Raw genomic sequence first — 15,802 nt, forward strand, 5'->3', positions numbered from 1 at the left:
TAATAAACCCGTGTAATACATAGGTCTCATACCTAGTACATATATGTGCAGTGCGGTCAGTTTTTTTTTTTTAATGTATTTTGAAATACTAAAAACTGCAAGTTTTTTTTGTTTGCGGTTTGATTTTTATTTCACCCGCGGTTTGATGGCAATTCCCCGTTATTATATTATTATACGGTAATAACATAACTTTTGCAATTCAAAAAAACGTTTTCATCGGTATGTTTCCATCCAATTTCTTAGTGGATTTACTATTATCCATTCATTTCAATTTCCTAACATGTCAAACAATAAACAGTAGTCGTTGACTCGGGTCTTGCTCTATATTCTTTTGATTATAAATCTAATCTCGAAACAGTCTTACCTTCCCATTACACATCATGATGACTGTTCTTTCTGAATTCCTAGAAGGATCATCATCCTCTTCACATACTCATGGTCTGAAACATGACGTATTTTTAAGTTTTAGAGGCTGCGACACTCGTCATAGTTTCACCAATCACCTTCATAAGGCCCTCATCGCCGCCAATATTACCGTCTTCTTCGATGATGATGAGATTAAAACCGGAGAAGATCTGAAACCGGAATTGGAGAGTGCAATTAAAGCATCTAGGGCTTCTATTATCATTTTGTCCAAGAATTACGCTGATTCGTCATGGTGCCTTGATGAATTGTTGTTGATCCTTGAGCAACGTAGGACATCCAACCAGATTGTTATCCCCATTTTTTATCATGTTGAGCCCACCCATATCAGAAAGCAAGAAAGTACCTTTGGAATTGCAATGGCTAAGCACAGGCAGCAGATGGAGACACAGACAAATGCAAATAAAAAAAGTCAAATGGCTCAAAAGATCAGTCGTTGGAGTAGAGCACTTACAAAAGTTGCTAATTTAAGCGGAGAGAACGTAAAGGGCTGGTAATTACTTTCTTTCCTTTTTATCCAAAGCTCCATGTTGCTTCAATTTTGTTTGATTACTACATGAGATGTCCACTTTGTATCCTCTCTATGCATTTCTTCAGTAACTTTCATCAATATTATCAAATATATTTTTGATGTAGCATCATAAAGAAGATGCATAAAATTGAATCCAAAATTTCAACTATATGATCGCATAAATCAATTTTTTATAGTGATAGAATAATGATCCTTATACTTTTGACAGGTTTGTGGGGCTCAATTATATATATATATATATATATATATATATATATATATATATATATATATATATATATATATATATATAATATTTACCCTTCAATTTTATGCTTTTTTTCCCAAACAATCCTTTCACATTCGTTTGAATTTTTCATAACCTTCGTATTTTATTACATATTATTAGTATTTAGTCATATTAATATTTTTTGGTAGGAATGGTCCCTTAATTATATTTGGGTCATTTGCTTCATTTTTGTTTTTTTTGTCCCTCTACTTCCGTTGGTTATTTGTGACATTATAGGTTCCTATGTTTTCGTTTAATTGTCACTTTATTAGTTTTGCTTACAGATTCATTGATATTTTTTTATTTTTTATTTATTTATTTGTTTATAGATCAGTTAAAGAGGGAAAGAATGAGCAACTCAAACTATAAACATTTTCAAAAAACAAATAACGGAAAAAAGTGTCGCATCCGATCCCTGCAACGTGGGGGTTCCCCATCTAGTTATACATAAATATTATGATCGTAGAGCATCTCCATTATCATTGACCTTTTATTATTAAGAGCTTATTACCATTGGGGAGAAAAACTTATTTGCTTTTTAAAATTGACCACTCAATATATATATTGCAATGACTAAACTGCACAAATGGTCCCTGTGGTATGTCGAAAATTGCCACTTTGGTCCAAAAAAGTTTGGACTAGCACCAGTGATCCAAAACTTTCATTTTGTTGCGTTTTTGGTCCAGTATGTTCTGATTTTTTATAAAATGACGAATTTGCCCCTATTAATATGATTTTCCCTTTTTCTTATTTGCTTTTCTAGTTTTTAGATTAAAAAAAATAAAATAAAAATAAAAATAAATATCTCTTTCTCTTCTCTCTCTCTCTCTCTCTCTCTCTCTCTCCCTCTCTATTCTTCCATTTTCGTTTGTTCTTTGTAATTCTCACGAACCCTTCATCACCGACTACACCACCGTCGTCGCCGTCAGTCACCACCACCTTCAACCCCTATCGTCTCCACCACCACCAACCTCTGGCAAATCTGAAAGCCGACATTACATACAACAAACCATAATCGATTACTACCACCGATAACCATCTTTTCACCTGCTTAGTTCCTCTTCTCCGTCGGGAAACCATCTCTGTAAACCCAATTTTTGATAAAAACCATCAATAATTTCTGAAACCCTAGCACCTCTACCTTATCTCATCTAGATTAGGGTTTTCGACGAAGAAAGACGTCGACGATAGATGGTTTTCGCCGAAGAAGAAGAAGAAGGATATGATAAGGACGAGACTCACCGAAGAAGAGAGAGAAACGAAGGCGGAGTTTGTGGCTCGAGTTTCCAGATGAAGGCGCCATCGATGTGTGAAGACGATGATGTGTATCTAGGTTTTCAAATCAGAACTACTGAACGATGAAGCCACCTTCGACTTCGATCTGGGTTTTCACGTCTTCGCTGCCCTTCATCTTCTTTAGTATGTCCCAACCTCTGTTTCTAACTAAATTCTTTCTCCGACCAAACCATCTGTTCTTTGGATTACTATCTTCATCGAGTTATAATGTTGTTGAGAGAGATAAAGAAATAGAGAGGTGGTGTTACTCCGATCGAGAATAATCTATGGTGGTCGGAACCCCCATTCGCCGGAAGTTGGTGGTGACGTTAGTTTCGTTTTGTGAAAATTCACAGAGAGAGAGAGGGGGAGAGAGAGAGAAGAGAAGGGGAAGTGCAGGGAGGGGTAGGGTAGTGATGCAGGTGAGTTTTTTTCTTTTCTTTTTAATTATTGTAATACAAATAAATAGAAAAAGAAAATACAAAGGGCAAAATTGGTATTTTAAAAAAGTTTAAAATAAATTGGACCAAACAAGCAACAAAATGAAAACTTTAGACCTCTGGTGCTAGTCCAAACTTTTTTGGACCAAAGTGGCAATTTTCGACATACCACAGGGACCATTTGTGCAGTTTAGTCTATTGCAATTGTCAATATACTTATATGTTTTGTCAATTAATCCCTCATACTTTTGATATATTTCAATTTCTTTCTTAAATATCTTGTAGTTTTAAATATTTGTATTAAATATTTAATAACATTTCTTTTATGAAATATAAAATTATAATGGTTATATATATATATATATATATATATATATATATATATATATATATATATATATATTTCATTATTTATTTGTGACTATTCCGTAATAGTTTTCGTATTAATTTTTCCGAACGATATATTAGTAATATATTTCTTTTGAAACAATATTTTTAATAAAATGAAAATATAATGTATGTGTAAAAAAAGAATTATCAATTAAAGGGGTTTTATAGAACATTTTAGATAGATATTGATAAATTAGGTAAACTATTATAAAAAAAACTTTTAGAAGAGGTTAACCATTAGAGTGGTTACTTAATTATAGGTTAAGTTGTTAGAATGATGATGTGACAATAGTTTTAAGTCTTAGAATAACTTAACCATTGGAGATGCTATTACACATTAGATAATCGTATATCGTCAGAGAGACAATCATGATACACTTCTGAGGTGAAATTATTAAAATAATAGTTTAATATGTGTATACAAGAATATTCTAGATATGGCTGAATATATGGTTGTCTATTGATGTCGATAGTTGTAGAATGAATTGTGATTACCCTCTTTCATACTTAACATTTCTAAATTGTATTCGTATATACTCCTCATCAATATACACGATCACTATTGACTATAGAGGCAATCATATAAACCTTATAATGTGATCAAATTTTGATTTATAATCTTTGGATATATTAAATCTGCAAATCCGCTTTATTGTTTTGGTAGATTGCTTTTTGTACTAATAACTAAAAGAAAGTTTCCAGGCTAGAGGCGGAGTTCATTGATGAGATTGTTAAGGACATTTGTCGTAGATTACAGATACCCTTAAGAAATGGTATGCCGCAACTTATTGGGATGAACAATTCCATCAAATTTGTCACTTCATGGTTGAAAGATGATTCCTCGTATACAGGAGACATACTCACTATTTTGGGTATGAGCGGAATCGGTAAGACATCTTTAGCAAAATATGTCTATTGGTCAAATTTTCGAGAATTCGACACAAGTAGTTACATTGAAGATATTAGTAGGAGGTGTGTTGACAAATATAATGGGTTGCATGATTTGCAAAAACAACTCTGTGGTGACATTACCAAAACAAGTCCAACTCAATTCCATTATAATTCTATATGCACCTCACAAATAGAGAATGCAATAGAGAATAAAAAGGTGTTTCTGGTTCTTGATAATGTTGATAGTGTTCAACAGTTAGATGCATTACTTGGAAGTAGAGGTTTTCAACAAGGAAGCAAAATCATATTAACGACAAATGATGCATGGTTGACAAAGAGTTGTGCGCTATTCAAAACAAATGTTAAACCCAAGCATGCAAAGCACTTGCTTCAAGGCTTATGTGAAACTGGATCACGAGAACTTTTGTGTTTTCATGCATTCATGTGCAAAAATCCCAATACAGGTTTTGAAGAGGTATTAGAAAATATATTGACATACTGTGGTGGACATCCATTGGCTCTTGAAGTTTTGGGCAAGTCTCTATATAATCGAGATGTAGCTTATTGGGAAGAGTGTATAAAAGGGCTAAAGAAAGAAATTGGTTCTCACATCAATAACGTCTTAAGAATGAGCTTTGACTCTTTGCCATCCGAAAATGACAAGGATTTATTTAAGCATATTGCTTGTTTTTTTGTTGGAATGGATAGGGATGTTACCGAAACAATATTAAAGGCTTGTGCTATAAACACACGAGTTGGGATCACAAATCTAATCGATAGATGCATGCTTAGTGTTGGTGAGAATAACAAACTAATGATGCATCAACTGCTTAGAGACATGGGAAGATTTGTGGTACGTCAAGAATCACTGGAAAAACCATGGAAGCGAAGTCGATTATGGTGTCATGAGGAGTCGTTCAAAGTTTTGAAACAGAAAAAGGTGTCTGCTTATCTATACTTGTTAGTAATATATATATATATATATATATATATATATATATATATATATATATATATATATATATATATATATATATATATAAGGTTGGGTTCAATAAGGAATCATTTTAAACTTTAGAACCAATGAACCAATATTTTCTCAACTTTTAGAGCAATTTTTTCATCAAAAAAAAAAAAAAAAAAAAAAAAACTAAAAACATAGAAATTCATAACCTTTTATCCTCCATTCTTTGACATCAAATTTGATTAAAAAAATTGATCTATTCAGATTCACACTGTGAATTTGTTTAAATTTACATTGTGAATCTGTCTAGATTCACCCTGTGAAAATATCTATGCTGTGAAATCTGTGTAGATTCATACAGTGAATTTATACAAAATTAATGATTTATAATGTAGATTCATAATGTGAATCTGAACATATAAAAAAAAGTAATATATTTTTTTTTATCAAATTTGATATCAATGGAAAGAAGATAAAAAGTTATGAATTTCTATATTTTTAGAATTTTTTTACGATAAATAATAAGATCTAAAATTTGAAAAAATAATGGTTCCTTGATTCTATGGTTTAAAATGGTTCCTTGTTGAACTTTTGCATATATATATATATATATATATATATATATATATATATATATATATATATATATATATATATATATATATATATATACATATATATATATATATATATATATATATATATATATATATTACATTTCTTTTTAGGGTAAGGGAAATCTTCTAGGCCTTGCTCTTGACATGCGAATGCTTGAGAATGAAAAATTACGATCGTCGTTTAAGTTGAAAACTGATGTGCTCGGTAATATGGATAATTTGATGCTACTGCAACTCAATTATGTTCAAATTGATGGGTCTTATGACAAGTTTCCAGAAGAATTGAGATGGTTGTGTATGCACGGATTCCCTTTAAAGACTATACCATCAGACTTACAAATGGAAAATTTGGTTGCCCTTGACATGTCATATAGCAATATTCAATCATTTGGTATTTGTGATATAAACCCACGACTTGAGAGTAGGAACGAGGTAACTTATCTAAATTTATTATTCTTCCATATTAAGTTCATGAAATGGATTGCTAATTTAACCTATTTGCAATGTTGTAGGTAATCGGGTCATCTTTAAATGACAAAATGTCGTTTGAATCACTAAAGATACTTAATTTAAGTTTCTGTGAACAACTCCATATAGTGTCTGGCTTTGGCGAGCTCCCTGCTCTAGAGAGGTTAATACTTACAAATTGCATTGGTTTACTTGTGGTTTGTGAATCAATTGAGCAATGTGTTAAACTTGTCCTCGTTGATCTAAGCTATTGTAACAAGCTTGAAAACCAACCAAGAACTATAAGCATGTTAAATAACGTTAAAACACTATTGTTAGAGGGTTGTAATCTTAGTGAATCTCAATTTGAGATAAGAGATATAGATCCACCGAAAATATTCAATGTAAACAACATTGTCATAAACGCAAAAACCTCTCCATCCAGCATTTTGGGGGCTATACCAAGTGATTTCAAGTTTGTTGCAAGCTTTTTATCGAGATCTTTAGTGAAGTTATCACTTGCAAAAAATAATTTGTCCACCGAATCCTTTCCCATAGACTTCAGTTGCCTACCCATATTAGAAGAATTGTATTTAGATGAAAATCCTATTGTTTCCTTGCCCAATTGTGTGAGAAGCCTTCCTAGACTTAAGAAACTTAGCCTAGAAAACTGTAAATATTTAAAGTCAGTTGAGTATCCTCCACATACACTAAGAAAATTGATCCTCTATTCTTCTCATATCTCTTCACTACGAAGAGTTGCACTTGATCCAGAAATCCGCCCACTCAAGTTATCAGTGTATTCAGATTATATAGCACCATTGTCATTTGAATTTGAAGGCATGGTCAAACTCCAACCAATAGTAAGTGTTGGGGAAAAAGCTTTACATAGTTTAGGTTGGAAAAATTTAGACTTCCTTAATGAAATGCGCGTGGGAACTCATTTTTGGTCTAAACGAGCACAAGAATCTCAGATTCAGGTTTCCTCTAGTTAAACTATTCATCTTTGTGTCAATATGTATAAATTTGGGTATTAATTCATGTTGCATTTGGCAGATGTATTATGAATTTGGAATCTTCAGCACAATTTATGGAGGCCAAGAGATGCCGAATTGGATCAGGCGTAGAAGTAAGCAGGCATCAATATCATTTACCATACCATCATCTCGTAATAAGGTCAGAGGATTGAATTTCTGCTGTATACACAAGGTTCCATTTCCTGAGAAGAGGATTTTATTTCCAAATGAGGAGTTTCGTTATTTGCCGATGATCACACTTCATAATATAACAAAGAAGCGCACATGGGTATACAATCATTATGTTTACAAAGTCAATGTAGGTGGAGATTGCCAAATATTGTTAAGCCACTGGATGTTTGGGATGGATGAGATGGAACGTGGTGACCAGATTACGGTTATTGCAAAGGCAGAAGTAGATCAAATTATAAAGGAGTGTGGGGTGAAGCTTGTGTATGATGATGGAAGCACAAATGAAGATGAAGATCCGTTGGATTATTACAAGTCATGGAATCACATCAATGGTGGAGATCTTTCTGCTTTTGAAATAATTAAAGGAGCATACTTCTTACACAACACAGAGTTTATGATGAACTCCCAATTTAACGGTATATATCGTTCTTATCAAAACCATGATTTGAACTATGATCCAAGTAGATGCATAACTATGTGGCCAATTAGTTAATGGATAATCTGATCATTGACCCAACTTTTTTAAAAATAGATGGATCATCACATATTTATTTTTAAATAGATAGACCATGGTCTAATTATTTTAAAATATATATGAATCATTATTTATTTAATTATCCGAAATATAAAATGATTTTTAATTTTCAAATGGATCAACCTAAATGGTCGATAGACCCAAGTATTGATCTATCTAAATTGGTTGATTTGTTGGATCAATCAGTATGGGATTTTTGTAAGTTTCTTCACAAAAATATCATAACTAGATCAAAACCCAAATCATTTAGAGATCCAATTATAACTACTCTTTTACGCACGTGGGTGTATGTGAATAATAACTAATGTATTATTTTTATTTTTGGTTTCATGAGAAGAGAAAATGCGCTTTAGAACTTTATCTTAGAGGAATTCGGATATACTTGATCAAGAAAGTGAGGTATACTTTTTGACACTCATATATATCACTCATCTCATAAGAATAAATAAAAGGCACAGTGACCAAATATGTTGTAATAGAAGTTACTAATTGGTACAGGGATGTGACAAGGAATTACAACCTTTGCAATGGATGCTTGGAAATAGAAACATCAACATGTACATGGGGATCATATGTTGTGATAGGCCAACCTTTAAGCCCATATACCTTTATAGAACTTTGAATTTAATGTTCTCAAATTTATCATGATATGTAGCTATATTTATTTCCATTTTAGTTTAAATCGTGTAATTTTAGTGATTTACGTCAATTACATAATGTTCTCAAGTTTATCATGATATTTGGCTATATTTATTTCCGTTTTAGTTTAAATCGTGTAATTTTAGTGATTTACATCAATTACATGAGTACATGACATTTTAGACATTGCTTTCTTTTTTCTTTAGGAATGGCAATATATTACTCAAACAACGGTTAGTCAACGACTATCAACAAAAAGAAAATTGCAAAGGAATCAAGGTTGTAGAAGGCCAAGCCAACCACAACATCCGATCAACCTTAAAGCTTCTACACCTACTACTTAACTAGAAGAACAAATTAATAAAATGCATTGTTAAACAAAGCCTCACAACAACCTATCTCATTTAGAAAGTTGATTTCATTCCTAATCTCCCAAATCTCCCAAGTCATAGTACAAATAACATAGTCCAACGCACCTTTGACATGTCTAGAAGCCCTCAAATGTCAAATTTGCCACCAATGTGATCGAATCACCAAATTGGTAGTATTTAGAAGCATACCTTTCAAATCTAACCATCTATCTTCCTCAATTCTAATTTAGAAAAAAGGACATCCAAATAAGTGATATGTAGATTTAGAGCAACTAGAGCACAAGGACAAAGCATATATCCATGTCAAGCCCAATGTTACTCATATTGACTTTAGTAGGGATTTCATTCAAGTTTACCCTCCATCTTAAGATATGAACCTTGCTAGGAAGCCATTTATTCCACTTATTAGCTTCATTGTTGTTTGACTAATGTTTTCCCATCAATGCAAGCTCTAACAGGTGCCGCATAGAATTTGTCATTGGATTTAATGCTCCACAACACATCAGGTTTAGAATGAGCAAAATCAAGCCCATAAATTTTAAACTGAATTTTAGTGAACTCCTCAGCTGTAGGCTTGTCCCTAGCATGTCTTTTATATTGAAGATGCCTTGTAAACCTTTTCTTACATGTCAATGTATTGCGTTGTACTTAATGCAACTTTTTATGAAATGTTAGAATATGTGGAAAACCCATTAATTAGGGTTGCATGCATATATCAGTATATATAGTGTAGAATGTTACAAAAGAGCTCCTACTATACAAGAATATAGAACATGTATAAAACTATCTAACTCGCCCCTGTAGTTGGAGCAGGATGATCTCGAATGTTTAAACTATTTTTGAAATCTGAAAACAACTGTGTAGGTAAGCCCTTTGTAAAAATATATTCATGCTGATAGGCGGAGGGTACATGTAAAACACGCACATGCATAATCGCAACACTCCCTAACAAAATGCAAATCTATTTCCACATGTTTGATTCTTTGGTGTTGTACTAGATTAGAGGCTAAATACATGGCACTGCTATTGTCACAAAAGACAACCATGGCACGAGATAGAGGACAAAATAACTCGAGAAAGAGATTTCTAAGCCAAATAGTTTCAATAACTACATTAGTTACCCCTCGTTCTCGGCTTCAGCATTAGACCGAGAAATTACATGTTGGCACTTGGAGGACCAACACACGAGGTTATCACCAAGATAAACACAAAACCCAAATGTGGATCGATGAGTAATGGGATAACCGACCCAATTAACATCAGAATTGAAACCAAATGATCAATGAATGAATGATGGATATAAAGGCAATGAGTTAAGGTACCTTTACGATACCTCAAGATACACTGTAGAACCAAAATTTGTAGCATGTCATGCATGAAAAGGAAGACCTCTGAATAACATAGGGAATATGAGGATGAGTAAAGGTAAGATATTGTAAGGCTCCTAAAACGCTTCGATATAGAGTCAGATCAGAAACCGGCTCACCATCAGATGGGAGCTAGGATTTAGTGTCAGCTAGAGTGCTACAGGGATTATACATAGCCATATCAGCACGAGTAATGTCACACCCCCAAACCAAGGATGGCGGAAACATCCGGGGGTGGCGGACTTCATGTATAGTATCATAACAATTAGTATAATAGTGCTTAAAGTAAATACAACTATCATAAATATAATTGAAAAAGTTACACCATAGTATGAGTTTACATATTTCAAAATCAATTACACTATGATGACAAAATGAACCATTTGACGCCTTAGCATCTCATCCTCAAAAGCTGCGGGTTACTTGTTTTACTGATTTCCTGAGAATACAAGTATTTTCGAAAAAGTGTTAACAATTAAGTTGGTGAGTTCATAAGCTTTTGGATGTAGAGTTTGAAAACCCTGGTTACTACCAATATGTATAGTATGTTCTGTTTGAAAACCCTGGTTACCACCAGTATGTATAGTAGTTTTATTATTTGAAATAAAACCGAGTATTGTATCCCGAGTTTGAAAAACCTTTGTTTGTAAATGTAATGTATACCCAAGAAAATGCAATATTTTCCTTATAAAATGTATGTAGTCTTAAATCCTAAGACCGAATGTATGTATGTTCATACTTGTAACGATGTATGCAGTTGTAAATAGATAAAACCCCCTTATAAATTAGAAATTCCCGTAAACTACATGTGTCCTTATCTCCCTATGCGAGTCGCTATAACCATACTATAACAGAGATGCCTGCTGCGACGTTCTTCAGGCTTCGGAATCGAAATGACATTTGTCACCCCGATCGGCCGATCAAGCTGTTGCAAGCAGCATGGGTGTGGGTTGTCAATCCCAATATAGATCTATACACAATTATCACGCTCTCCCTACAAGAGACTTTGGTTATAACTTATTCAGGAATTTTAACCTGTACTCTAAGAGTACAATGAAGATGAGTCTCACAATTTACGATAACGAGTTTACATGTAGTATGCGTGTAAAACCTTTTCTATGGTGGAATTGAAATCCCCTTTCGTGTAGTATGTTTGAAATGTGAAATCCATAAATTATACCCTTTATAGTTTATTGTGTAGTAAATGAAAACCCATTTGTATTGAGAGTAAAACCCTTTTCTGTGGTGGAATTGAATCCCCTTTTCGTGTACTATGTTTGTATTGTAAAATCCATAAACTATACTTATTATAGTTTATTGTACTTGCTAGACGTGTTTGAAATCCTTATCATGAATGACTAATTCTGTTTATGATGTTAAAATAACAAGAAATACATTCAAAATTTAGAAACTTATTGCTATACACTTTGCTCAACATGTTACAAAGTGTTGTAAATATTGCAAGCTGTTTAACTAGTTTTTAACTTTTCTGCACTGTTTTAGAAAAATCACATAAAAATAATACGAAGTCGAAAATTAAATCCATAAACTCTAAAAGTTTAGAAAATGTGTCTAGTTTTTTCATAATTTTTATTATGATTTTTAGAAGTCTCTAACTTGTGTGAAACTGTTCATATTCACAGACTGGTCCAAATTCGTAGTTACAATGATAAACAGTTTTGTAAAAATCACCATAAATTGTAGAAAAATCGTATGAACATGTGCAAGTAGTCATTTTAAAGGTATAGACCTGAACTATTTACACTTAGTACAGTTTTAAGATATAAAAAGTTTAAGATGTTCAAAACAGTCCGTGAATAGAACTAAACTTTCCTGTTGAAAGCTGAAGTTTGAGTTTAGTTAAGTTTTTGGTGTTTTAACTTGTATTCTCCCCCCTAAAACTTGAAGAAAACATGAAAATGTGAGGGTATGAACTCACATTGAGTGATTCCCTGAGATGAATGTTGAAGAAAAGAGTTTTCCAAGCCAATAACATTTGGAAGATGCTTGAAGATTTGAAGATCCTAAGAACAAATATGTCGATATTTGTATGAGAAATATATGATTCGAGTGAAGGAGTGTAGAATACTTAAGAGTAGGATGAAGATACTTACCAAAAGTAGATGAAAAGCTTGAGATCATCCCTTGAAGTCTCGAGTTTGAGAGAGTGCAAATGAGAGAGTGATGTGTTTGCTTTTGATGAAAGAGAGAACTTATTAGAGGAGAGATAAGGGTTTTTCCCAGCCTTTGATTAATGTATCTTGCTGGAGACGGGTGGTGAAAATACAAATAGTTTAGGATTTTGGCTTCTAAGGAATTCAGTCCATGGATTGACTTCGGTTCCTAAGAGGTTTTGCCCGCTTTTTTGCTGTTTTCCGAATAAACATCGTGTTTCGAGCGATTTTTTACTAAGTTATGGATCAGGATGCCCCGAGTGATTATAAAAAGTTGAGAGAGGTTGTGAGAGAGATTTGGGAGAGATTTGAGAGAGAGAGAGAGCGAGAGATATTGAGAGAGACTTTGTTTGTGACCTATGCGAGTGTTTAGCTTCGAAATGCAAGGTTTGTAAACCCCATTAAGCCTCGTTATGAATGTTTTACATCCCAGGAGGGTATGTAATAATGTTTTATCGAGTAGTTCCATCACTTACCCTGATTAGGGTTTAGATTTTTCTGAACACATGAAGACTCAAAGTGATACTTTGCATTAAGACAGGGTGTTGTACAATAGTAAACATAATGTAAACCATAATATACAAGGGTTAATTGAGTTGACCGGTTTGATTTGTTGACTTTATTTGACTTAGACTTGACCAGAAGTTGACGGTTGTTAGGATCTCCTAAGCTTTCTTCTTCTCTTCCAACTTCGAATGCACATAAAAGTCACTAAAAAGCTCAAGAACACTCAAAAGGGGCTTAGGGTTTCGAGTTAGGGTTTCTTTGGGTTGGGAGGGACGATGGGGGCTGGGTTGAGGAAAACTAAGATGTTTAAATAGGGTGCAAACCCTAACATTAGGGTTTCATGCAGACAACTCCTACTCGTCGAGTCGCTCCCCCGATTCGTCGGGTAGGTCACTAAACCTTCGGGTCCAAAGTCGAGTCTACTCGATGAGTTGGGCCTCCAACTCGCCGAGTCCCTAGGCAAAACATGAAAAATACTTGAATTTAAATGCATGGACTGGGTGTTACATGCACCGTTCTCATTATTTTTGTCTCTAAAAACTGGCATATTCATCAACTTGATGTCAAAAATGCCTTTCTTCATGGGGATATAACTAAAATAGTTTATATGCATAAACCTCCTCGCTACATTAGTCCTTAGTTTCCAGATCATGTTTGTCTCATTTGCAAGTCCCTATATGGCCTCAAACAAGCTCCTCATGCCTGGTACCGATGTTTTGCCAGCTTTCTCTCTTCTCTTGGATTTCATAGTATCAAAATTTGACAGTTCTCTTTTTACCTTTCATAATGGTAAAGATGTTATTTATTGACTCATGTATGTAGATGGTGCTATCCTTACTGCTTCTTCGCCCACTCTTAGCACCGAGGTCATCACTCGCCTTTAATATGAGTTTCTAATGAGTGATCTTGGTCCTCTCTCCTTCTTTCTGGGTATTGCTGCTACTCGTATCGCCTCCTCTCTCTTTGTCTCACAATCTGTATTTGCTCAGGAGATCCTTACTTGTGACAATTGTCAACTTCCGATCAAGTCAAAGTCAAATAAAGTCAACAAGTCGAATCGGTCAACTTAATTAACCCTTCTATATTAGGGTTTACATTATGTTTACTATTGTACAACAACCTGTCTTAATGCAAAGTATCCTTTTGAGTCTTTACATGTTCAGAAAAATCTAAACCCTAATCAGGGTAAGTGATGGAACTACTCGATAAAACATTATTACATACCCTCCGGGGACGTATAAGATTCATAACGAGTCTTAATGGGGTTTACAAACCTTGCATTTCGAAGTTAAACACTCACAAAAGTCACAAACAAAGTCTATGATTCGAGTGAAGGAGTGTAGAATACTTATTAGTAGGATGAAGATACTTACCAAAAGTAGATGAATAGCTTGAGATCAACCCTTGGAATCTCGAATTTGAGAGACTGAAAACGAGAGAGTGATGTGTTTGCTTTTGATGAAAGAGAGAACTTCTTGGAGGAGAGATAAGGGTTTTTCCCAGCCTTTGATTAATGTATCTTGCTGTAGAAGGGTGGTGAAAGTACAAATAGTTGACTAGCTAGAGATGAATAGTGGTTGGAGGTTGTCATTGAGTGGGTATGGGGATAGCTTGTTGTCATAGCTTTATGGAAAAGTCAACACTCATAATCAATATCTTGCACAAAAGATATTATTCTTAGATAAATATTTCTCCCAAAATGTGATTAAAATATGAATATTTGGGGTCTTATATCTCAAAATATGAGTTCGGGTGAAAATCCCACGTTAAAATAATGAAAAAACAGGCTTAAAATGCGAAAGTGGTCGAAAACCGGAACCAAGAAGCAAATCTGCGAGGTTCGGTCCCTAAGAACCGAGAGGGAGGGCTCGGTCCGAAAGCTTCGCAGGCGAAACTCACTGATGGAAACCGAAAGCGAAGGCAGGCAGGGTATACAAGAAGCGAAGGCGAAGCGATCCGAGCCGAAAGTCGGTTCGGTTCTTCCTGGAGTTCGGTACTTGGGTTCAGATCTGTCCTCCTCAGATTAGTCCTCAGTGGTTCGGTCTGGCAGGGATATTTTGGTTCTGAAAGGGACCTTCGGCTTCGGATCTTCTATGGAATTCATTCCATGGATTGACTTCGGTTTCTAAGAGGTTTTGACCCTTTTTTGCTGTTTTTCAAATAAACATCCTATTTTGAGCGGTTTTGACTAAGTTAAGGGTCAGGAAGCCCCGAGTGATTATAAAAAGTTGAGAGAGGTTGTGAGAGAGATTTGAGAGAGAGAGAGATAGAGCGAGAGATATTGAGAGAGACTTTGTTTGTGACCTTTACGAGTGTTTAGCTTCGAAATACAAGGTTTGTAAATCCCATTAAGCCTCTTTATGAATTTTATACGTCCCCGGAGGGTATGTAATAATTTTTTATCGAGTAGGTCCATCACTTACCCTGATTAGGGTTTAGATTTTTATGAACACGTGAAGACTCAAAGTGATACTTTGCATTAAGATAAGGTGTTGTACAATAGTAAACATAATGTAAAACCTAATATATAAGGGTTAATTGAGTTGACTGGTTTGACTTGTTGACTTTATTTGACTTTAACTTGACCGGAAGTTGACGGTTGTCACATCATCCCCCCCGTTATAAGGAATTTCGTCCCAAAATTAACACTTTGACCGGGACTTCAAGAGTTGGGGAAAGATGCAGGTATTTTTGTTTCATCTGATCTTCGCGTTCCTAGGTGAAATCGGGTCCTCGCTTGGCGTTCCATCGAAC

At 34.3% G+C, this 15,802-nt stretch overlaps 1 protein-coding gene across 6 annotated transcripts; it reads left to right on the forward strand.

Annotated features, from left to right (window-relative positions):
• The first annotated feature begins 273 nt into the window (after positions 1-273).
• LOC145096100 (disease resistance protein RUN1-like) lies at positions 274-8,761 on the forward strand. 6 transcript variants are annotated; one of them, XM_079033877.1, is made up of 7 exons: positions 290-916; positions 4,031-5,159; positions 5,912-6,232; positions 6,313-7,227; positions 7,304-7,871; positions 8,328-8,389; positions 8,470-8,761. In XM_079033877.1, exons 1-6 carry the CDS (start codon positions 381-383, stop codon positions 8,354-8,356), a joined length of 3,498 nt encoding a protein of 1,165 aa, XP_078890003.1. In that variant the 5' UTR covers positions 290-380; the 3' UTR covers positions 8,357-8,389; positions 8,470-8,761. The 6 variants fall into 6 exon arrangements, 4 of the variants coding, with proteins under 4 accessions (XP_078890011.1, XP_078890007.1, XP_078890003.1 ...); XM_079033873.1 differs by having other exon boundaries at positions 292-916; positions 8,489-8,761; XM_079033885.1 differs by lacking the exons at positions 8,328-8,389; positions 8,470-8,761 and having other exon boundaries at positions 274-916; positions 6,313-6,431; positions 7,304-7,423; positions 7,587-7,871.
• The last annotated feature ends 7,041 nt before the right edge of the window (positions 8,762-15,802 follow it).

This window comes from Lactuca serriola, chromosome 1 (assembly GCF_051521515.1).
Source record: "Lactuca serriola cultivar US96UC23 chromosome 1, Lser_US96UC23_V15, whole genome shotgun sequence".
NCBI classification, from domain to species: Eukaryota; Viridiplantae; Streptophyta; class Magnoliopsida; order Asterales; family Asteraceae; genus Lactuca; species Lactuca serriola.